Here is a 23,518-nt window from a genome sequence, read left to right on the forward strand (position 1 = left end):
TCCATGTTGTATTTTCTATAGTCTAACATGGGGAAGAAGCTGATTTCAGCCACCAGACACCCTCTGCTCTTTATGGCAATAAGGGCAATTTAGCCAAACCAGTATTTCAGAGTATAAAGGAGGAAGGATTCGGCAGCACCACCTCAAGGTTTATTCCCATAAGTTAATATTAATTCAGTTTTACAAATATCTGAGCAGCAGGGAAAAAGACGATTGTTAGTTAACATCCTGTCATTCCTGCATGACAGATAATGTGCAAGATTGATTTATTGTATTCTTTAAATACAGATGGGGAGAAAACACCAGATGATCCACACTGTGGATTGTGAGTTACAGTTTCAGTCAGTTTTTCACAAATGGCACTGAATGTGAACTTGGGGTTCCAGGGGAAATGTGCTACAGTAAAAGCACTTCTTTTAAGATGGTTATTTGTACTGCAGAGATCTTGCTCAGCTACTTAACCATTAAATCTCCAAGTGTTATCACAAAAACACCCCCAAATTACTTTAACTTCTCATTATAACTATAAATTAAAAAAAAACCCCAAACAATTGCTGGTATCTATGCAAACACTTCTTCATTACTGTACAAACACGATCTTCAGAGCTGCAATAGCATCCCTTTTGTACACCAGAAAACTTTCAGGCATCCTTTGCCAACCTAAAACCATCAAGGCAATAGTGGGAGAGAAATGCTCCTTATCACAGATCAAAACATGACTATCTAAGGAAACCACTAAGCGAATGGTAAGAACACACGTTCAGTTGCACCGTAAACAACACAGGAAACGATGACTGGGAAGCATCTGTGAAGTTGCCAAACCAAGTTTTTTTGTGCATTCCATAAGGGCAATTTATTTTTAGCACTTGCAAGTGATAAAAATAGAGCAAAGTTTAACAAAATGCCATCAAGCTTGTGCGGCCCTTGCATGCTGAGTCAGCCAGGGAACTACACCCTTGTCCCAGCACCACTTACAATCCCTATTTGAAAAGTGTAAATCCCACTGAATGCAGAGCACCTTCGCCCACCTGAGAATGAGCAGGAGTTTATCTCAAACTGCCACTAACGTTCAAAATCAAGTGGAGGTAAAAATGCCTGATTTGCAATGGATGGCATTGACTGAACATAGGAGTCATCTCAGTTGCTGATATAGATCAACACAATAAACGTATTTTTTTTCCCCAGTTTGGCCATATTATTCAGGAACTCCAGCAAATCTAAGACGGCATCTCCAACTTGGGGCTTTCAGATTTTTAGGCAACAAGCTCCAAGCACCCATGACTGGGACTTCATAAGGCCCTTTCTGGTAATGTGTTTCCATAATTTCAAGTTTCACCATTACTGGTTTCCACACCGCTAATGAAACACATGAAAAACCAAACAAAAAGCAACCGGTCAATGTGAACTAAAACTACCTGTCACTACCCAGGATTACTGAAGAGTGAATTCCAGAGCTCCATAACAAATACATTCAACAATAATCAAATGAAAGGGTTCCTACATGTATTTTCCACTTTGGTGTCTGTTGAAGTTGCCACTGTTCTCCATGCAGAATCTTCAGAGCTAATCTTTTCCTGCTTTCTGCCACTGAATACTCCCTGAAGAGTTGAAAAAGGCATTTCATGAAGATAAATTAAGGGTAACGATTATTGAGGAGCCATACTGTCAGGTCAATATATGTATATAAAGATAGAAAACAAGTAAAGGGGGACACTGTCTTTTAATAAATTTTGGAATTAAAAATTCACTTAATAAAACTGCAGCTGTATCACATGAAAAAGTTTACATGCAGGTCATTTATCTTGGATTCTTTTTTTTCCCCATAGAAAATGAAAAGTTGTGTTAAAACCCACACCATTTATCTGCTGTGGCCAGTCTGTGTATATTCTGAAGGGGCTGCATGAAGTCAGCTTAAATTAATCAAGAAATTCTTAAGTATGAAAGAAACTCCAACTAGTAACAATTAAAATATATATTCTTATAATTCCAGGTCCTCAAAGTAAGTTGTGATTTTGAACAATGTTTGAGTCATCATGAAAGAGCCCAATTTTAGCATCTGCGAGGAGACGTCATGGTGAAACTGGCATTAAAACCTAACACAAATGAGTTACTTGAGAAGCTATGAGTATCTTTTCCCTACTGCAAACCCCATAATTTTGTAGATTTCTTATTCCTATCTATATTTGTTTGGTTATAACTCTGTAATACCATGCATTTAGGAAACTGGCTTAAGTTCTGTATCTATTTAGGTCTGCTGAATTTGTCTATGAAAATAGCACACGGCCATGAAGCAGAAAACAGCATCACGTGTGCCACTGTACATTTTTCCTCCAGATACGTGCACAGCACTTCAGGGTGATACTGAGCAGGAGAACTATGTAAAAATACACAACTCTAAGCCATTAATTGCTCCAGTGCAGTGGATCTTGAATGGAATACATTATCCCAAATCTATGGGATTATTCAAAGTTTCTCCAACTGCTTACAAAAGACAACAAACTCAATGCAATTTGGTTAGAATGCCAGTTTCTTCAAGAAACTGATATTTCAGATAAAAATAGCACAATCCTTTAAAACAAAAAAAATTTAACTGTTTTGTCACCACTCTGTTAATCATTTTTTATGAAGAAAAAAGGCATTGTTACAATGGCTCAAAATCGTTCCTTTAGTTAGAAGTAGAACTGGTCAACAGGTTGATTGCATCTTCTAGCTAGCAAAGGTCTTTCCAACATCATCTTTCCCTTTGTATTTCCTCTTGCCATGTGTGAATGGTATATATCTGTACTTTATCATGTGCTGTAAAGAGAAAAGAACAATCTTTTAGGCAAGAAACTTATATAATATTTACAAACATGTTTTATACTACACACTGTAAACTACAAAGCCCTGTAGAAAGACAGTTCTTCAGCATTGTAAAGGTAAAGAAATACCTAACTGTACATCAATTTATATCAAAACAGGGGTATGAGCCCAGTCTTTTAAACCTCAAACTTTGGTATACCCAACAATTTTAGAGTGAAGATTCCTGTGATTCCCCTAATGAGTAAACTGGATAAAGCACAGAGGTCTTAATTATGACCCTTTAATCTTTAATGTATAACTTTGAAGAACAGTACCTAGCCAAAATTCTGAGTGCCTGGGAAAGAAACTGTCTTTTTAAAACGCCAACCATAAGTAATTTGTTAAAACTGGTGTGAATGACTTGCCTGTGTTCTTCTTCCCCTTTTTTTCACCTACCCTCTCACACCAACTTGTAAGAACTTCCCTTTTCACCCATCAGAGATGCTACAAGACCTCTTCATTAAAAACAGACACAGTTAACTGAAGAAAGGAAGTGGGCAGAAAACTAAGACTCCTCATGCATAAAAAGCAGATACTGAATTCTACAACTGAAAACTTCTGAAATCAAGCATAAGATTTTGTAAGGTGGTGCACAAAGACTTTTTCTACAAAGCATTTTTATTTCCCATTGTCAATATCTACTTAAAGTTGCAACTATTCAACACCTGAACTAATGTTCAACTGTTAATTGTTTAAGTTCCTCTAGTAAAAGAAGCACGTGCAGTACAACTTATACCTCTAACACGCTCAACTGGATGGACAGTTTGGAACAATACTGCAAATTCTGACATGACAAATGCTACTCTATTTTCAGAAAGTTACCTTGATTTGCCTCTTCATAGTGATACAAAAAAGCATAATGAAGTACATCACAAGGATTGGCCAAAAAACAGGAACGTTGAAAGCCTCAAAGAACGTACATGCCATAGCAACCAGGATTCCTTTAGTAGCAGAGTGCCTTAAAAATAATATTAACAATTAATCCTTCAACCCCAGTTACCACTGATTTGATGCAGGTATTTCAATTTTTCAGAAGCAGAGCATGGACAGATCCACTCACCAGAATTTAAACTCTGGGAGCCTTCTAATGAAAGGCCGAAATTCTTCATTTTGCCTTGTAGGTAAAGAAGGACCATCATCTGAAAAAAAGCAGAAAGGAAACAAATCACAAACCCCCTCATACTCATTTTCCACACTCCTCAAGACTCTAGATTTTCTTTACTTGTCATCTTAAAAAAAAGAAAGAAAAACTTTCACTCTTACACAGAGATTCCAGTTACAGTGACTGTTTTAATGTGACTTAACACTGGTTTCCCCAAAGAAAATAGGTGTAACAGGAGCACCAGGTCACTCGAGTTACTACGGGGAAAACTTAAGTCACATAAACCTTTCTTCAAGACATAGAAGGCTAACACGGTATGGAATATGCTCAAGTCCTGAAAATAATAATAATAAAGACATTTTATCATAACTCCTGATGTCAAGCTCTATAGATATTTTGCAAGTCCAAAAAACAATGCAATGATTCTAGTGTAATGCACATCTTTACTGTATCAGGCAAAATGACCTGGAAGTTCGACTAAGTACAAAATTACAGCAAAATTAACTGAACTATTCATCATACCTGAATCTTCCATTAAAGAGGGGTCTACCTTTGGCGACAAGAAAGCTATGAAGAGATTTAGATGGTAGATTCCCAAGGCATATGTCACAATGTACCAACCCTGAAGCAGGGAGGAAAAAAGAGTGTCTTTCTGAAAACCATTTTCAGGTACTGATTTTTCAACAATATTAAACAATCTGGTTTTTTTGCTTCCTTGAGAAGTACTTTTCTACATTCACACATTAGCACAAAAAGTTTTCTGGACTTTTAAATAAAGATACTAGAAATTTTCACTGTACAAATTAAGCATTCTGACTCTATGAAAAGATTAACTCACCTTTATGAATCTATTTCTTTTCTTTGTGAACTGAGAGTATGTAACATTTTTCACTTAAAGCTACCTAAATGACAACTGAACTTAATGTAGTATAAATAAACAAGATTTAAAAAAACAAACAAACATCCATTTCTGTTGCCATCAGATGCATATCCTCAAGCATTCACACATTCTCCATTCTGAAGCAGGAAGTTTAACACCATCAAGATGTGTTTTTTCTTCAGACTATCTACTTTACTTCTACTGTGTGCTGAATGACACAATATGCAATTCTGGAGTAATACCATGCCTCAAAAACCCTTAAAAAATAGAACAGTAATATCTAAATCTACTTCAGCAGTAAATCCAGTTTTCTTACCTGCAGTAGATAAACTCTAATCATGTAGATAAAACTCAGACCCAAAGTTACAATCCATCGCACTGCAGTATATGGAGTAGATTTGTCTAACCAGGATTGGTAGATCTAGGAAGAAATATAAAGTGTATATCTGTAAAATACATGATGCACAGTGCATAAAGTTTAGTACAGGGTAGCAATTAGAAATAGTAAGCATTTGTGAGGAGCATTTTGGGAACATGAAACACTTGTATACTTCCTTACAAATAAACTGAATCACACAAACACACAAGCATTGGAAGAGTTCTGTATTTTACACACAAAAAAATTCCTCATGCTGGGGGCATCATAAAGCAATTTATTATTTCAATATTTAATGCAAGTTTAAGATGAATCTGACATAAAAACTGAAGCCGTCACTCTTCATTTTTGTCAACATGTATTTTCACTGTGCAATATCACATGTAAGTCCATTAATTATTCCATTAAGCTAGGTATTATAGTATTTATCTATTTTTAAAAGGCTCAAAATAAGTATTCATACAGACGTTAGTATTTGCACAACTCATCCAAAAAGTAATGATGTTTACTTAAGAAGCTGCATTGAGACCTGCTTCTAATGGATTCAGAAAAGCCTCACAGAAAACCAACCTGTCCAAGTCTTGAGAAAAATCTATAGACCACAGAAGGCTTTCCATGCACAGACTCACCAATACTGTCCCCTTCTGACATGGTTGCTGTGGAGACAAAACATGACACATAGATAACATTTAAAACAAAAAATCTAAGCTCAGCAAAGCCTTACAGTACATTATCTGAACCAGTATTTACATGTGATATTCTTTTGGATTGCCCTTTCTGAAATAAATTATTTTTAAGGAAGTGTTCTTAAAGACAGGTAATTTATTCCAAAAGAAACTGGCAAGAGAGCAAAGAAAAGGGTATTTTACAAAGGCAAAACAGGATTCAGTCCATTTTAGGAAGGAGGAGAAAAAAAAAGGCCATGCAGAACTGCAGGAATGAGCCTTGTTAGACATCTTCACCTTGAGCAGGCAGGAGCTGACTTACAACATCTAAGCACTGAGATATGAACTGCAGCACCACCTTCCTGTCTCCTCGGTTTCTATAGGCAAAGAACAAACCCAAAATAAATACTTTTTAAAAAGCTGCTTAGGATCTTTAAATACTCACTAGATGGTGAAGTTCAAGACTCCATACACCAGTGGCTACAGACAAAAAGCTCTACCACAAGCACCTATACCAAAACCCTGCCCACTGCTAGAATTATTCAGTGAGTTTCTCTCTCTCAAATGTTAAGAGCTCAGCAGTGACAGAAAAGCTGCACACGCGCAAAGCTGTGTAAGGGCCAGGATTCTGAACTTCAGGTTAAAAGATGAACCAAGGGAATTCTTTGTTAGTAGGTACTTCTGCAACCAATTTCAGAGCTTTGTTTTTCTTAAGCTCACTCAAGTTTTACACTCCCTTCAAGATAGAAAACAAACAAAATAAAACAGATTCTAAACAGAAACATTTTTGCCACATCACCAAAAGCAATCCCTGACATTACTTCCTGGAGACCTCATCTGTGGGTGGGACTACATAACTAGGATAGTGGGAGTTCTTTCAGCCCTCTATCAGTATCTCAAGGGCCTCAGATGATAATAAAGATCTACCAAACTTTACTAAACCAGAAAACTGTAAATTATCTTAGATGCTGCCATACAGTGAGTGCTGCAAAAAATAATTACAGTCCAAGGCCAACGTGGGGAGGCACAGAACCTGCAAGCTGTGCATTTTCTCTGTAAATGTCTATAAGCTACATCCTATGGAATAATTAGTAAGTAGAAAAAAAGGAGTCCTGTTACATTTCAGAAGATAAAGGAATTCATTATGAGGCTTCAGGAGCTGCAGTCCCTTTTAATTCAAACTACAGCAAAAAGAAAAAAAATCAAATACAAACTCATACAGTAGAGATACAGACTTTTTCAACACAGGCAAAAAGGAAATAATTCTTATTCTTCCCCTTCACTGCACTGCAGGAGACAGAAGTTACTCAGCATTATCAGCTGAGCACGATTTTGTGCCCCTACTCCTTCTTTTTTAAATGTCCTGAAGTATGTAAGCCATATCAAAAAGATATTCCATCTATTGATCAGAGAGCGATTCTCTAAAGATCACAAACATAAAATCTCCCATATACTCAACATTAATTTCACAGATACATCCATAGCAAATCTGGGCTATAAGCAGACCAAATATTACAACCTTGAAACCATTAACCTCTGCAGATCAAGTGATGAATCCTGTATGTAAGGCTACTGATGGCTTTACAATGGAGCAGCCATTTTGCTTGGTGTAAAAATTACATTACATGCAACTATGTGTGATTGTTTATCATACACAGAGTTCTTCCACAGCAGACCAAGAAACACAACCAGCTAACACTGCCTATTTTACTGAAAAGAAACCGCTCGCTGGCTCCATTTAAGTAGCACAGACTGAACTGTATCACCTGACAGTTCACAGTTTTAGTTAGCATTTCTTATAACAATAAAACTTTACCAAAAGAACATTTATAGTTAGATAATGACCACGAAAAGCAGTTTTTGGTATTGCTTCGAAGGTAGTTTAGTCAGGAACAGGGGTCAGAACTCATTGGTTTAAGGGAATATTTAAATCTAACCAGCAGAAATCCCTCTTTCATAACATAAGACTTTACCACTTAGCATAATGAATTACAATAACCCTTAAGCCATTCCAGTAAAGCAAATAATTAGAAAGTTATACAAAGATTAATACAACAAACAATCAAATGGCTGGCTACTGGCACAATACAAACTGCTACCAAAACTAAACCACATTAGAACATTTTTCTCTGCTGGAAAACACCAAGTAGGTGAACCTGTGACCTCCAACAATTAATCCTTTCAGCACAACCATTGTGGTAATATCACTACAAATAGCACTGCATGGCTGGACTCTTAAATACTGCAGGACCGGGGGTTGTAAAGGCTTTAAATTTTGCCTCACATCACCACATATAGTTTTCAGACAACTCTCAGATCCCGACATGGATTTTTCTTGAATTTGGTATATAAATGAAGCCCGTAACCAACAAAACCACACTGCTGCTCATGCAAGTTTCCTTATCACATAGAGAAAACATTGCTGAAGAGCAACCCACTGAAGTGACTTCTTAACAATGGGATGGACAACCACAGAAAAGCAACCGACTGATTGTGTAAACTGCTTTTAACCCTACAGCCCACGTTATTTAATTGTGGTCTGTCAGAATTAGGTCTGGCCTGGCAGGACTGTGTAACCAGCAGCAGCTGCACAACACCCTGAGACCCACATACCCTGAGCACTCATTAAACCCAACACAAGACACTTTGGGAAGAGCCAGCGGACGGGCAGGCTGGCGCTGCCGCGGCGCGGCCAGCAAAAGAGGAGGCCCTGAGACAGGAGCGGGGCCCGCTGATGCAAGGAGAGGACTGGGACGGGCAGCGCCTCGGCGAGAGCGAAACGGAGCCGGCGGCAGGCCCCGGGCAGCCGCCCCGCAGTGCCCGCAGCTGGGAGGAGCGCCTGGGCCGCAGATGCGGCACGGCCGAGCCCAAAGAAGCCCTGGCGCTCGCGGGGGGGACCCTCAAGCAGACTGGCACTGCCTCAACCCGCCAGCACGGAGGCCCCAGTCCCACCTCCCCGGCCGGGCCCACGGGCACAACACGGGGCAGCGGCTACTCACAGGCGGGCGAGCCGCTCTCCTCCTGCCGCTACCCCCTCCCGCTTCCTCAGAACCCAATATGGCGGCACAGCGGGGAAAGAACCACTTCCGCCTCCGGGGCAAAGAGGCGGAGCAAAGACGAGGTATTGCCCTGCCATTGGGCCCGGCGGGGGAAGTGGGCGTTGCCGCGGTTAAAAGGAGGGAGGAGGCTGTCTGAGGGCCGGCGGTAGGAGCCGGGCGGGTGAGAGGACGTTGGTCCATGCTGGGGCAACCGCCGTGTTACCGGCGGAGACCCGTGCCCTGCGGCGGGCGGGACACAGCTATCCGGGGCTGAACGCACCACCGGCGCGGTCGATACGCATGTTTAGCGTCTGCGCATGCGTGAGGAACGCCCCCCCTCCTCTCAGCCTATAAGAGCGAGGAGGATGGTGTGTGGGCGGTGCCTGCGTGAGGCGGACTGGGGCGGCGGGAGCGTGAGGGAGGGTGTGAGGGGGGGCGGATCTGGGCGCTGAGGTAAACGGCGGGGCTTGAACTCTGCGGCCGGTACCGGTACCGCCTCAGCCTCGCCCCTCGCCCAGAGCTGAGGGAACGGGCCTCCTGTGTCCGCGACACGAAGAGACGCGAAACCCGCACCGCTCGTGTTAGGCTGATGTAAATGCAGTCGCTCTTCTTGTGGTCATAACGCTGTAGCTCTGGGCTGTTTCTGTGTCATATGTCGATAATGCTGCAATGACCTGCAGGTATTTAAGAGCTTGGGTTCCCATTGCAGTGTAAAGTGAATTTAAATAGCAAACAAAGAAATTTCTCATTTTTTGATACTGAAGTTGTAGAATAGGTATCCCCGAGGTGAATTAGTGCTTTAACTTCAGTGTTCCTAATTACTCAGAATTCACTACAGTATTTCTGAACTGTTGGAATAATTTTGATTGTGTTCTCTTACCACGATGGACAGGGTTGGTGTAGGAGCCTCAGGTGAATCTTGTCAAAGGAATTTAGGCCTTTTGGCTGAGCCTAGGGATTTATGTTGACCCTAGGAGCCTAAATCAATTGAGTCTGCAACAATCCTTTTAATTTCACCTTTTCTTCTGAAAAAGTGGTGTCATTTGTAGTCATTAAACCTTTTGTACGCTGTAAGGCAGAGCCAGAAGGCGAAAGGATCCCCTTTTTACATGTATGTGATAGTTACCTGTGAAACTAACACAGCTGTGGAGCTCACAACTGAAAGTCAGATCCTTGACTTCAAGTTTTAATAACTGTGATTCTGTTCTCTTCTATTGGAGCCAATAAGAAAAAACCTGATTTAATGAATTGAGCATTTCTGCCTTGTATATACTTTGTAAATCCCTTCCATTGGGGTCAGTGTTTAGATGCTGAGGTAGTGAGAGAAGTCTAAAACACGTGACAGTGCCAACAATGCATAGAGATAAATCTAGTCATATAAATGAGAAAAACATGATAAAGTCATCACTTTCTCCTTGAGCAGGAAACAGGGGTGGACATTTCTCTGTTAATAGGAAGTACTGTTTTATTTTCTAGGTCAGGACAGGGTGTTCATCAAAGATGGAGGTTACTATGAGGGCAAGTGTGTCAATGGAGAAATTATGGGGAATGGATTTCAACACTGGGCATCCACAGGTAAGTCTGTAACTACCAAAAAAACCCCCAAACCCTACTCATTGAAATCTGTAATATGTATCCTAAGCAGCCAAACTGATTTAGTCCAAGTTGTCCTACTTCCATGATGTTTATTGAAGAGTTCTGTTTTTCATATTTCCGTTGGCTACTCAAGTTAGGCTGGGTTAACAGTCACTTCAGAAAACTAATCAAATATGTCAGTGGTAGAAACAAGAAACATATATCAATGGTTTTTGATACTAGTTTCCATCAAAAAGCTGTTCAGGTGACTGAAATTCAAGTACTACTTTTCTACATTCCTAAGCTATAATAGAACACACTAAAAATCTTTTTAATGCATCACTTTTGGTTTTACAGACCAGAAGGAATATGATTTGTTAGCCTCAAAGACTATGTTTGTACATTTGTAGTCTTCATTAGACAGCAGTAATAACAAAAAAGTATTTGTTAGTTATAAACTTCTAGGCTTTTAAAATGTCTTATATTTGTTCTAAGTACAATATCACTTATTGTTGAACCTTAAATATATTAAGAAATTCAAGATTGTTTGTCCCATCTGTTTCTGTAGGTAACTTTCCTGTATGTCAGTTAGTGTGCACACACAGTTTTGTGCCATTGGGTGTCTCTCTAGCATCTGTTTTGAGACTGATTTAGTACATTCTACAGGCTTACATTTGTTCAGTAACTGGCCTGCTCTGCAGGGTTGTAAGCATTTAGTACCATATTTAAGTTTACACTGTGTATGTGCTCAGAAGTGACAAGGTACTCTGCCTCCCTTTTGCCCCCCCGGATAAAACCCTGACACTACTGATGACTGTCTTGTTGACTGATTATTTTTATCATGTAGAAAACATGAGATAAAAGGCAACCACTTAATGCAGGTATTCACTCTGCATATGTTGCTTTCAAATTATGTAATTTAACATAAACCAATAAAAGCATAAGCATAATTTTCTTCTGGCAAAACAATAGGTTAAAGTTTTTTTTAGCTGTTTTTTTTTTTTTTACCTGTTACCATAGAGTTATGAAATAGCACCTTGGACATACTGAAGTAATCTGCTAAAACAGAGAGAACATGGGCAAGTATTTGAAGCTGCAAAGTATTTTAGATTTACTTCTATGTGGTCTATGTGAATAGATTGAGTAATGGCAGGAATGTTGAATTTGTCTGTTTTTCCTCAGGTTTTAACTGTAATAATGTCAGGGATAGATTTTTAGATCAATCTTTTGCAAGTGATAAATTTTTAGTAAGTGGATGTTGTCAATTAATAGCATATTGTAGGCTGTGAACCTTCAGAGATTCATATCGATTGAATGTCCAGTAAACAGGCAATAATTGTAACTATGTCAGCAGAGGAGTCCAATAATGACCAACAACTGTGATTTATCTACTGCTTAAACATAAAACTATTTTCACAACGGGCAGAAATGTTGTCAAGAGATGCCAAATAGAAACTGTAACTGCGGTGGCCTGTCTGGCTTTTGTGCATTTGTATGTGCGCACATTTGAGAACGAAAGATGACAATGAGATGCTAATGAAGTAAATTGCTCATTTTCTTCACGAAAGTGTTTCCTTTCTGTGATTTCTCATTTCTGGCTGCTGCCTAGGTCCCAGTAAGCAGATGCTGTGCTCCATTCTGTCCCTGTTGCTGCTTCTTTGTGTGTTTTGGCTGTGTATGGTTTGTCGTCTTTCCCAGAGGAAGGCCTGCTGTTAGATACACCTGTTAACCACACAGAACAGGTGGCAAGCCTTATGGGCTTCTTCACCTGCAGGCCTGTATTCCCCCCAAATCCATCTGAGTTACCTGTTTGAAAGTGCCACAGTTTCAGTTCTGATGCAAATTATTCCAATTACTGGAATTTTGATTGCTCAGAGCTATTCTGCATACTAGTGGGTAATATGAAATTGGAAGATACAATAGGTCTTCCTGAATCTTGATTACATTCCTATATTAAAAATCCAGCAAAACATTATTCTTCTTATTATTTCTCCTTATTATTTCCTTATTCAGGGATCAAAAGCAATTAAAAGTTACCATCTTTTATGCATATTAAGCCAGTAAAACAATTTGATTGTCAATAACTTTCTGAAATGTTGCATAGAAACTCTGAAGTATGAGAGAGAAATAAAACTTTCTATGTCTTTTTTACATAAACTGGCTTATATTTGAGACTGTAGTTCTTGGGATAAACATTGATTCTCCCAGGTTCTAAAACCAGGCCATATCGTGTGAACTACCTGAACATATTCAGCCAGATGAGTAGTCAGGATATACATGAGTAACTGTATATTTAAATACGGATCATAGAGTCATAGAATGGCTTGGATTGGAACGGGCCTTAAGATTGTCTAGTTCCAGCCCCCTCTAGACACATCCCACTAGACCAGTGTTTGTCTAAATTAGCATCCGCTGAGACTGTATGCTGTAATGCCAGAGATTTTAATAAAGGAAAATATGGTTCAGTCATTGCTTGAATCTGTAAAGTAATTTTGACATGATATTTAAGATCAGACTCATGCAAATAAGTTTCATGAATGATTGAAACCAAATAATGAAAATGACTGATGAAAGCCCAAATCAGAGCATGTAGAAATTGTTGAGTGTAGAGGCAGATGAGTTGAGTCTAGAGGCAGGCAGGCTTAAATTTGAAATAAACAGAATTAATTGCAATAAAAATTATAGTAGCCAGTAACTGAAACATAGAAACATCATCATGTAACCGAGCTACATTTGAATTTACTACTGTTTAAGTTATTTTCTTAGAACTAGTTGTTTCAAAGTTGTCTCCCATAATGAATAAATTCTTAACATCTCAGATTTTTTAAACTCAGTGAGTCATGATAACCTGTTTACACAGGCTGTTGCAGAAATGAATTAATATGATAATATGATCTTGTGAAATTACCACTGTTAGTGTACTAAATGTTCTTATTTATTACCTGAAACATTTAATTGTGGTTTAAATAAATCCCATATAAGCACATTTACTTTAGACTTTAGAAACAATCTACCACTGCAGTGTGCAGTTGCTGGAATAAATTCCTTATTACTGATTACTGGGATAGGAGGATATCTGTATTGAAAACTAGTTGGTGATAAAGATTTTTGTCTTCACTGGTTACTGTTCTTCATGAACTTTATTTCTGTTTTGGTTTCTATGAGTAGGTTGCAGTGTCGTTGTGTGTTGTAGGTCTCTGAATCACAGAAAACACAGGGCCTTACTAAAACTCAAGGGTTTAGTTTTGTTTAAAGCAGAATTTTGTGTTCTAGTTTAAAACCAAAACCAAATGCAAATAAGAGAGCTCCCACAGCACAACACAGTCCATCACTGGAAGCTTGTAGCTTTTTCTTCTCTGTTTCCTGCTCCCCTTTGTGTACTAACTGGTAGCTCTTTTTCTGGAGGCCCCTGTGTCACTCTGGTTGTTCACGCCTTTGTTTCTCTGCATAAATGTGTGATGTATAGATAGTGCTTATGTGGACGTCAGCATTTCCAAACCTTGCATGTGTTGCATTGCTAAGCAACTTTTAGCAACACTTATCTCTCATCCTTATGCCATCTGGAAAAGAGAATAAGACAAGGAAATGTGCCAGAGAAAGACAAAGGCACATCTAAGAAAGAGGTGGCTTAATTGCTGAAGAGAATGAGTGACATTAATAGTAGGCAATCATCAGAATTGATTGAAAGCAAGTACAATGCCTTTACAGGTAGTGATAAGGAACCACTAAGATGGATTGCATATTTTATACTCCCTGGTCTTCTTCCTTCCTTAGAGGAAGCAGTACCCAGCCGAATCCTATTGCATATTTAAATGCAGTGGTGCAGGGTGAAGGCCCCTGTGAATTCAGTACAAAATTTGGATACAATTCCAGTCACAGCGAGTTTTTCTAGACCTGGTTGTTACATACATTCAGGAGGACAACTTGGACAACTACTGACTACCCCTTCCAGTGGCCAGAGAAGATTGTGAAAATGCTGGTGGAGCTTGGATCTGGAGTACATTAGTTACTAACAGTGCTGCTGTCATTGAAATGGCTGCTGAGATAGTGTTGTGTGCTTTGAAGTGATGGAAGGAATAGGCCAAAGCAAGTAGGATCAGAAGCATGTTCCCAAAGAACTGCTTTGTCTTTGCTTTTATCTTCTAGCTTACATCTGTAATTGCTAAAGGTAAACAAAATGCTGCCAAACCCATCTGGAGTTTCAACTGGGTTCACACAGTTTAGAGTTACAGTGGTGTTTTATTTGGTCCCTCTGCTGTTATCACATGAAAAGCTAGATATCCAGCTTAATAGAAGAGTTATCACTTTAGATTTTGAATCTTTAGTTCCTTATCTACTCTTAACATTGAAAGAATGTTGTCTGATAGCTAAACAGGATTTAGTACCATGTAAAACAAGTGACATTTCTTATGGAGTTGTTTTACTTCCTATGCCTGGACTTTAGGCTGGACTTTGACCATTGTCTGATTATTTTCTTATCAGTTTCAGCTCTAAACTCCTCCCAAGATATGGGAACAGCTCAGACTAATTTTCAGTGCCAACTCTATGCTTCAAGATGCATGCTAGAGTATACAATACTATACGTTCTTTTCACATCTGAAACTGAACCCAGTATTTCTGATTGTCTCCTTCGCTGTCCTGTCAGCAAATACCTGGGAAATGTTTGACAAATTTTCCTATCCTTCCCTAGCATAGGACCACACAAAGGAATGTTTACTGTGCTGTCAGTTAATGTTAGTGAAATTGTGGCTGTGAACTAATCATCTCAAGATTATACTGTGTTGAAAGGGTACACTAGGAAAACTGCCCGTTCACCATGACGTAACACTCCATTGCATGCTTACATGTGCAAGTTTAACTTTGCTAGAAACTTTTAATTGGCTCATACCTAAGCTGCTGTGGTATTTGGCTTTGCAGCCTCAGGAATTTTTAAACTTTTGTGTGAAGGGTATGGCTTGGGTGAAATGCAGTCCAGATTTAAATAACCGAAGCTTTTTGGAATGGAGTTTGGTACACTATTTCACTTTTCACCATCTTTAAAAAGCAAAATAATGTGTGATTCTGTATGTGACAAAGCAGTTATTCATTCTTGCCATGTAATTTAATGTGATGTAATATATGAACTGAAGGACCTCACATAATAGTATCCCACAGTAACAAACCTTGGCCAAGAAATGTTTGATTCTCCCCCCTTTCCCCTTTAGAGGAGTACATAATCCTTGATGGTTGTGTGGTCTCCTATTCAACTTTTCACACAAGTGTTGGAAGGGTATTTATAAAAAGTCCTGAGGACCACCCACTCTGCTATTGAAAATTGGCTGAAATAATCCCTTCTTTATAATTTAGCTGTGGTGTTGTCGAAATTTAAAATCCGTGTGTATTCCTGTTTAAAGGGGCAGTGGAGAAATGACGTATTCAGTGAGTGGGGAGCTATAGTTAATTGTTCTGGTGACATCTGTGATGGACTGTGGATCAATGGCTCCCCTGCTGGTACGTACATTCATTATGCTCTCCAGTTATTAACAAGTCTGTGGCATAATGCTTTGGTTGTCCCTCTTTTGATTTATATGATCTGACTATAGTGTTTCGCATCCTCTGAGTACTCATTTCTCCTAGAATGCATAGTTCTCTGGACAAGGGGGATGACTATTTGACTGAGACCTTTCCTACAGGGAGGGAGCTGTTCTCTCAAATTAAACACGAAGCTACAATGAGGTATCAAATATTATTGTAATGGATTTTTATTCTTGCACAAGGGAGAGGTTTTGGGATTTAATAATGTGGATTTTTAATTTTAAAGTAAAAGTATTTTGGAATTAGTAAATTGGAAGGGTAGCAAAAGAAACAAACTGTGCGTGTGCATGATGGGATGCATGTGTATAAGATAGTAAGTCCAGATAGTTTAAATTATGTCATTGGAAATTGTAAAGAATTGCTCAGCAGGTTATAATTTCTTAGGCACAGAGCAGAAATGAATCCTGTCATAATGCAAAGATGTGGGCTCAATAGCTTAATAGAAAGCTTTTCTAATCCAATTGACTTCTGCATGAGGGGACTGTTTACACAGGGTATAGTAGTTCCAGCTGGAGTGTAGCTCATCAAGAGGTGCTCATAAGTAGATTTTAGTATTGCCTCAATCAGATATGAATGTACTGCCACAAAAGTCATCCAAAAAACTTGAGATGCAGTATATATGCATGTACTCTTGGTGTCAAGCAGCAAAACACATGGAATGGAACTAAGATCTGTGCAGCAGCCCATCCTAAGACTCTAAAAATGAAATATTTAATAAAAAAAACAGAAGAATATAATTCACCTGATTGATTTCCATCTTTAATATTTGGCATACTTGTAATGCTAGATCATCCTTTCTGAACCCAGAATGAAAATGTTCATTTTTAGAAGCATTTCCTCTAGAGGAATAAGTTGTAGATTTCGCAAGTCCCACAGTAAAAAGCTGCTTTAATCCAGTCAAAGTTGATAGTAATCAAAATTCATAGCTGTGTTCAAACCCTGTAAAATGTTGTGATGGTCTGTTTTGTGATTAGTTAGCAGATGTTAACTTTAACAGTCCTTTTTTTCTGGCACTGTAAGCTGAACAATAAGGAATTGAATAGGTCTTAAAGAAATCACTACACAATCATGGAAGTATTCTCTTCAGATTACTATAAGGATATATTTGAAGAGGGAAAATTTGTTCCACTCCTGTTCATTGGTTACTTAGAAGACTTAATTTTCCCTTTTCTCAGCAATGCAATCATTTACATTCTGCATTAGGGAAGAGTGATATTCCTGTTTATCACCAAACCTTTATTGTTTTTTCAGTTTTTAAAATGCGTTTTTGTGGAAGTCAAGGTTATTCTCAGGACTTCAGTTTAAAGTACATGTCCAGAGAAGTATTTCAGGCAGAGTGATAGCTTGGCTTCTGTGATGAAACAGCTTTCCTTAAAAGGAGTGATCCCCTTCCTTCTAGCAGACAGGTTCACTTTAACATCATGATTGTCCAAGCCAAGTATGGATGATACTGTTTGCTCTTTGTGAGACATTCACCTCCACAATGACTGTTGACTCTTGGTGTCTTGGGCAGCATTTCAGCTGCACAGTTTTTGCTAGCTTTCTGTTGGAACTTTGCATTAAATTTATCTACTAAACCTTCTCCTGTTCCCTGAAATCAAAGTGAGAGAATTTTGCAGGTAATTAATGCCAGAACCTGCTGTCCTGAGTCCATTCTTTAATAAGCAACATAAAGATAAAATTATGAGCAAAATCTTACTCTTCCTGTGGAGACTGAGATGTGAGAAGGACAAGGGGGAAGCAGGTTCACCTAGTCTCAAGGTGAATATTTCTCTTGCAGCCTGTGGAAGTTCTGGAGAAAAGCATGTTGGAGAAGATATTTCTGTGGAGAGGACCACAGTGGAACAGATACTAACACTGCAGCCCATGAAGGACCTCATGCCAGAGCAGGTGGATATTTACTAAAGGAGCTGCAGCCCATGGGACAGGTTCTACTGACAGGAGCTGTGGCTTGTGGAGGACTGATGCTGGAGCATGATTTAAATGTGAGGAGAAAGGAGCAGGAGAGAAGGGGCTGTTACGGACTCACCACAACTTCCGCATTCCTCATACCCTTTGTTGTAGTCATCAGCCATTTACTTTATTTGATGCTGTTGCCTTTTTAAGAAGTACAGCGAGGTTTATACTCCTAATCTTTATCAGGACTTGTAAAGTTGTGACACAGTAACAGTAAGAGATAGTTAATACATAATTGTGGCAATGGGTGTAAACTGGACCATAGGAGTTTCCACGTTAACATCAGGAAGAACTTCTTTACTGTAAGAGTGACAGAGCACTGGAACAGGTTGCCCAGGGGGGTTGTGGAGTCTCCTGCATTGGAGATATTCAAGGCCCGCCTGGACAAGTTCCTGTGTGATGTACTCTAGGTTTCCCTGCTCTTGCAGGGGAGTTGGATGAGATGATCTTTCGAGGTCCCTTCCAACCCTTGGGATTCTGGGATTCTGTGATATACTAGCTCCTTACTTCTTGTTCTTTTGATGATCAGCTGTGAGCAGTCATCATTTGGAGATCTGGGCTGGCACTGGAAACCACGAAGCCCCATCAAGTTCTGCTACCAACTTATTTGAGTTGATTGAAGAAACTGAGAGGAAAACGGTTAACTTCTGTGTACGTAGTCTGAGGAAGAGTCAATTTCATTGTGTATTTCCCTTGATTAATATATGTATTCAGTAATCTAAAACCAGGTAGTTGGTTTGCCAACATCATAAATTACAGCCAAGGTACAAGTGTTACAACCTAAAGATAATAGCAGATACCTTTTTCTAGATGCTGAGGTGTTTTTGTGATTGTCATGTACACTTCTATAGTGTAATATTCAGCCTTTGAAGAGTGCAAGTTGTTCGCTGCCCTCCCCTGCCCCTAACTGGTGGCTTCTGACTATTCAAGGAAAGATCCAGTAATTGAGCAAATAATACACCATATTCAATCTGGGAACATAAAAATCATCCTTCTAAATATGGATTTGTGATCCTTTAATGATTGGTTTCTGAAATATTGATAAATCCACTCAAGTCTCTGGAGACTGCTGAATGTGTCAGTACTTCTAAAAGGCCAAGAACCTTTAAATCTCATTGAAATTTGGTAACAAAATCTCACCCAGCAATTTGTTTCTCTGCAAATTTTTATAGCAACAATTTTCTTTCTTTTCTTTTTTATTTCCTGTCAATGATAATAGCTGATGTCAGAACTGTAAATACTCCACAGTAGTTATTTGAAGTACAGTACCAGATGAAATTGAATCTACTGTGAAATGTTTCTTTGAAGCTGCGAAACTCGATTCTCTGTTTATTAGGGAAGTCACTGCTTTCAGTTTGTGCAGCATTTCAACAGAACTTGGAAAATAGAAAGGGTAACCTGAATGAGTTGTATAGCCTCATTTGTCAGCTGTATCTCCAGTTTGACAAAATCTAATGAGGTTGTTGAAGAGGTAGTTCTTAATATATGTCTTCTGCTTTAAACCCAACTTTAAATTTATATACTGAGTACCTGGTGGTTGTCATGGTGACTTTATTCTTGTATTTGCACTTAAGATTTAAAAACCTATCAGCATAAACAAACAAAAATGTCTAAACTGTTTTCTTTCACTGGGTCTGAGTGTACAAGGTGTCTTGACGTGTGCATCTGGAAACTGGGAACTGAAATCCACTGTTCTTTCACTAGGAATTCTGGATTTCACTGTCTGATTCACCAGTCCCTAAGGGACATAGAGCCAGAACCTGGAACTGACACCAAGATGGACATGGAGATGCTTCAGGCAGTCAGCATGGTAAGTAAAAATAACGGATTGACTGCTCAGCTTCTTTGTTATCTAAAAAATGAAGAAGTATCTTTGCATAGTAGTAAAGTGACTCTAGAGTATAAAAAACTGCCTTGGTAATACAAACAGGCAGATCTTAAATGAATTTTTTTTAGCACAGGGTGCCGAATGTCTCATAATAAATAGAAACAAAATAATGACACTGATGCCACTTTGCAGGCGAAATCTGTCCCTCCTAGGGTTTCTTTTCAGGTTTTTTAATCAGGTGAAATGTACTGTTGTGCAGCAGGATCAAAAGTGTTGAAGTAAGTTTCTACAGTCTTAATTCATTTACCAAGAATGAATTTCAGGCCTTGGCCTGAAATTTGAAAGTGGTGTCCAGATTCACTTGTGTTAAGAAATAACTGCCTGTACTTCAGGTGCTTCTAGTGACAACTTTGATTGGCAGGTGAAACATCAGTGTCGAAACATCAGAATTGATAAAGTCTTCCTCTGTATCCATAACATTAAAAGACATAACATTTTCTGTTAAGCTCCTAATTGCAACAAAAAGGTGTAAGGAAGAAAAGAAACCACACAAAATACTTCTGGCCATGTAATAAAATCAGAAGAGTAGGTGACTTTGATTTTTAAGCTTCAGATTTGTTGCTTCTGAGGACGCTTTTTGTTGGCCACTAGGTCGCTGGGTCTCTAAAGGTAACTGTCCCAGCTATGTGTTACATTGTGAAATTTGTGAAAAACAAGCAGTTGCTTTTGCAATCCGTGTGCAAATCCTGTCTGTGACTCATGCAATTTAGTCAATTAGAAACAAAATATCTTGTGACTCCCTGGATGGGGTACCATATGTTGCAATAGAAAGACGAGCGCTTTTAGAGTAGGCATTTAAGTCTTCAGAAAGATGACATTGCAGGGAAAATGTTGAAGATGTGTTTTGCTTTAAATATTAGGACTTTGGAAAAAAAAAACAGTAATTCTTCCACATAGATTGCTGACCTGATAGTTCTGGGGATTCAAGGCATCCTGTTGTTACAAGCAGGCAGGCATGGTTTTCTACAGTGTCACTACTTGGCGATGCTGTTTGTGTGCGTGTGCTTGTCCTGCTGATCCATTTCGCTGTGCCTTTCAGGAGGATGGGATAATGGATGTACAAATGACTGCTATATTTTCATTATTTTGCAATGCTTTTCTGTTCCATAAAAAGATGGAACACCAAAGTGACTTGAAGAGCCTTGCACACGTTCACCCTCAGCATCCCTTGTCTCCTCCTGTCTCATCTTGATTGTTTTGGTTCACAGTGGCATGCATAATTTGCAAAAAATTACTAGTTCAGTTTTCTGTCCTTTTTTTACTGTCCTTTTTCTGTTGTTTTTAACTCAGTGTGTTTCACTTATTTTGGTACCAGAAGTATTAATGATAGCTGCAAATTACCAGCACTACATAAGTACATCCTCCTCTTGGTTGGCTTATTACAAGGGCATTTCCTTACCAGATCTCAGGATCACAACAGTAGTGTTCTTCCTTTCGTGGGACAATAAAACAGAGTATTCAGAGTTCTGGCACAGGATTTCCTCCTTCCACAGGCATCCTCCTTCCACAAAAAGGAATTCTTAAATTTCATTTTGAAGTGTTCCATTGAGGTCATGCCCAGAGTGATTTCTTCATATGACAGTGTTTGTTTCAGAGTGTTTGTGGCAGACAAGTGACTTTTCAGTGTTACCTAATTGTCCCTGATTTCAGTGAATGGATTATCTGAGACACTGCAATAATTGGTACTGGAGGGTGAGTTACATGAAGTGAGGCAAATAGGGTGGAAAGAGTGGGGAGAGATGCCAAGGAGTCTAGAGGAAAGGAGAGGAAAAAAAGACTAGAAAGAGGAACTCTTGAAGAGCTATTGAAAAATTCTTTTCTCAGGCCATTGTCTTACTGATTTCTCTTCTGATTCTTTCCATTTCTACTTTTGGAGAGAAACGTTGGCTGGCTCTCAAAATACCTTGGGAATAACTTCTGCCGATAAGTAAATGATGAGATCCTTGAAGCTTTCATGCATCACTTCCTGTAGTATGGATATAATCATGCAATGATGGAGAATCATCTTTTTTATCCAATATTGATGAGCTGTCAGTGAAAGAGTTCCAAGAAGTTATGTTGTCCAGTAATAACATATATGTAGCTATTGTTTAAATATGGATTTTTTTTCTGTGTTTCAAATAGGTAGTGGGATCCACACCCAGGAAAGATATATTAGATGTCACTTGACTGGAAAGCCACTTTAGTCACTAGTTCCTAACATCTTAGATTTACAAATGATTTTCTAGTAGCTTCATGATGTTGGGCAAGTAACTAAGCTTGGTATCAATGCAGCTCTTTGAATTTGGTTTCTTTATTAGTGCCATTGATGTCTTTTTACGTTTTTTGTTTTAGTATTATTTTCTAAGACACTTTTTAGAAAATATTATAATGACTGCTTAAAAGTAGGCTTACAAACCTTACTCAATGGACTTAGGGTAGCAATGTTACCTTGGTTGTTTGTTACACTAATGGAAGCAATGCACACATATTGAAGGATGTTCACTGTATTCTTGTTGTTATTACAAGATATCACAGTGTAATAAAGACAGAAATTTCTGGGCACTAGTATCAGTGACTTAATGTTGCTCTATGTCCAGCTTGTTGTAATTCTGCTGTTTTACATTTGCTTCATATCATCACTTTTCTGCTGAATCAGCTAAAATATTTTTCGTATTTGTCACTGAAGAAGGTTATTGTGCTACGTGTCTTAAATTTAGGAGGATTTACAAGGCTGAGTAACAAGCTTTCAATTGAAACCAGGGGTAGGAATGTACAAAGCCTTTGTATGAAGCCAACTCAAACGTATGGCTGCTTCATTGTTCAGAAGATTGGAAGTGTAAAAAGTTCAGGTTTTGGCTCCTACTGTTTTTATAGGTGCTAAGACTTAAGAGTTCTGCCATCTAATTCAACCTTATCACTATTAGATACTTTTTCTTCCTTCACCCACTAGTTCCAGTGACTTCCGTTAAAAGTGTATTTAAATAAGATACTTTTTTGAAGGTTCATTATGGCTGAATGGATTGCTTTCTTTCTATTTAGTGTTGTGAGTATTTAATTGATAACACTGGGTTTGAATGAGGAACAAAACACAGCCAGGTGAAGGAGTAACTGATAATTTTAGCTGGTTGTTTAAGCAGAAAGATCATGGAGGGGGAAAAAAAAATTGTGCCACTGCATGTTTAAAATGCTTGGTTTGTAATAGTGCTTAAGTTTTCATTATGGCCTTGATAATTGGGGAGAATATGTATTAACCTGTAACAGAAACAATTTGAACATAAATGTTCTGGGATTGTTCTTTAATTGGCAGCACTCAACTTGATTCATTGGTGTTTTGGATTCATCAATAGAAAGAAAGTCTGTAATGAGAAGAGATTTAACTCTTGCAGGAATTTGTACATTGAAACTTACCAGAGGGGAGGGTAAATATGACGATTTATCTCAGGAGCATGCAGGAGGCCTAAGCCAAACCTGCATTGTTTCATATGTGCTTGGACATGTTACAGTGTAAGGATTTGGAGTGGCTTTATAATTGCCAAAGTAGGGTGCCTGGGAAAAATGTTCTGTTTCCTCCCCACTACTTCTTACCAAAAAAACCCTTTTTAGGCTATTTGACAAAAGTGAATGTGTAGCTTAATGCAGGA

At 38.7% G+C, this 23,518-nt stretch overlaps 1 protein-coding gene and 1 non-coding gene across 8 annotated transcripts in view; one reads left to right on the plus strand and one right to left on the minus strand.

Moving 5' to 3' along the window:
* Window positions 1-249: 249 nt before the first annotated feature.
* RER1 (retention in endoplasmic reticulum sorting receptor 1) lies at window positions 250-8,955 on the minus strand. Of its 3 annotated transcripts, none has more exons than XM_031044222.2 (8): window positions 8,864-8,914; window positions 6,187-6,241; window positions 5,770-5,855; window positions 5,140-5,244; window positions 4,466-4,565; window positions 3,902-3,980; window positions 3,664-3,799; window positions 250-2,796 (listed from the first exon to the last, which is right to left on the minus strand). In XM_031044222.2, the coding sequence occupies exons 3-8, from the start codon at window positions 5,848-5,850 to the stop codon at window positions 2,707-2,709; spliced, it is 591 nt and encodes a 196-aa protein (XP_030900082.1). In that variant the 5' UTR covers window positions 5,851-5,855; window positions 6,187-6,241; window positions 8,864-8,914; the 3' UTR covers window positions 250-2,706. The 3 variants fall into 3 exon arrangements, with proteins under 3 accessions (XP_030900082.1, XP_030900081.1, XP_005143704.1); XM_031044221.2 differs by having other exon boundaries at window positions 6,162-6,241; window positions 8,864-8,901; XM_005143647.3 differs by lacking the exon at window positions 6,187-6,241 and having other exon boundaries at window positions 8,864-8,955.
* A 479-nt stretch (window positions 8,956-9,434) lies between these two features.
* The window catches only part of LOC115945580 (uncharacterized), a 125,923-nt gene continuing 111,839 nt past the window's right edge, over window positions 9,435-23,518 (plus strand). For all 5 annotated transcript variants that reach the window (XR_004079887.2, XR_004079890.2, XR_004079886.2 and 2 more), the window contains exons 1-5: window positions 9,435-9,582; window positions 10,379-10,477; window positions 17,832-17,941; window positions 18,537-18,658; window positions 19,712-19,817. This is a non-coding gene — a transcript (uncharacterized protein). The remainder of the gene's footprint in view (window positions 9,583-10,378; window positions 10,478-17,831; window positions 17,942-18,536; window positions 18,659-19,711; window positions 19,818-23,518) is intronic.

The sequence above is a fragment of the Melopsittacus undulatus genome, chromosome 12 (assembly GCF_012275295.1).
Source record: "Melopsittacus undulatus isolate bMelUnd1 chromosome 12, bMelUnd1.mat.Z, whole genome shotgun sequence".
Taxonomy (NCBI): Eukaryota; Metazoa; Chordata; class Aves; order Psittaciformes; family Psittaculidae; genus Melopsittacus; species Melopsittacus undulatus.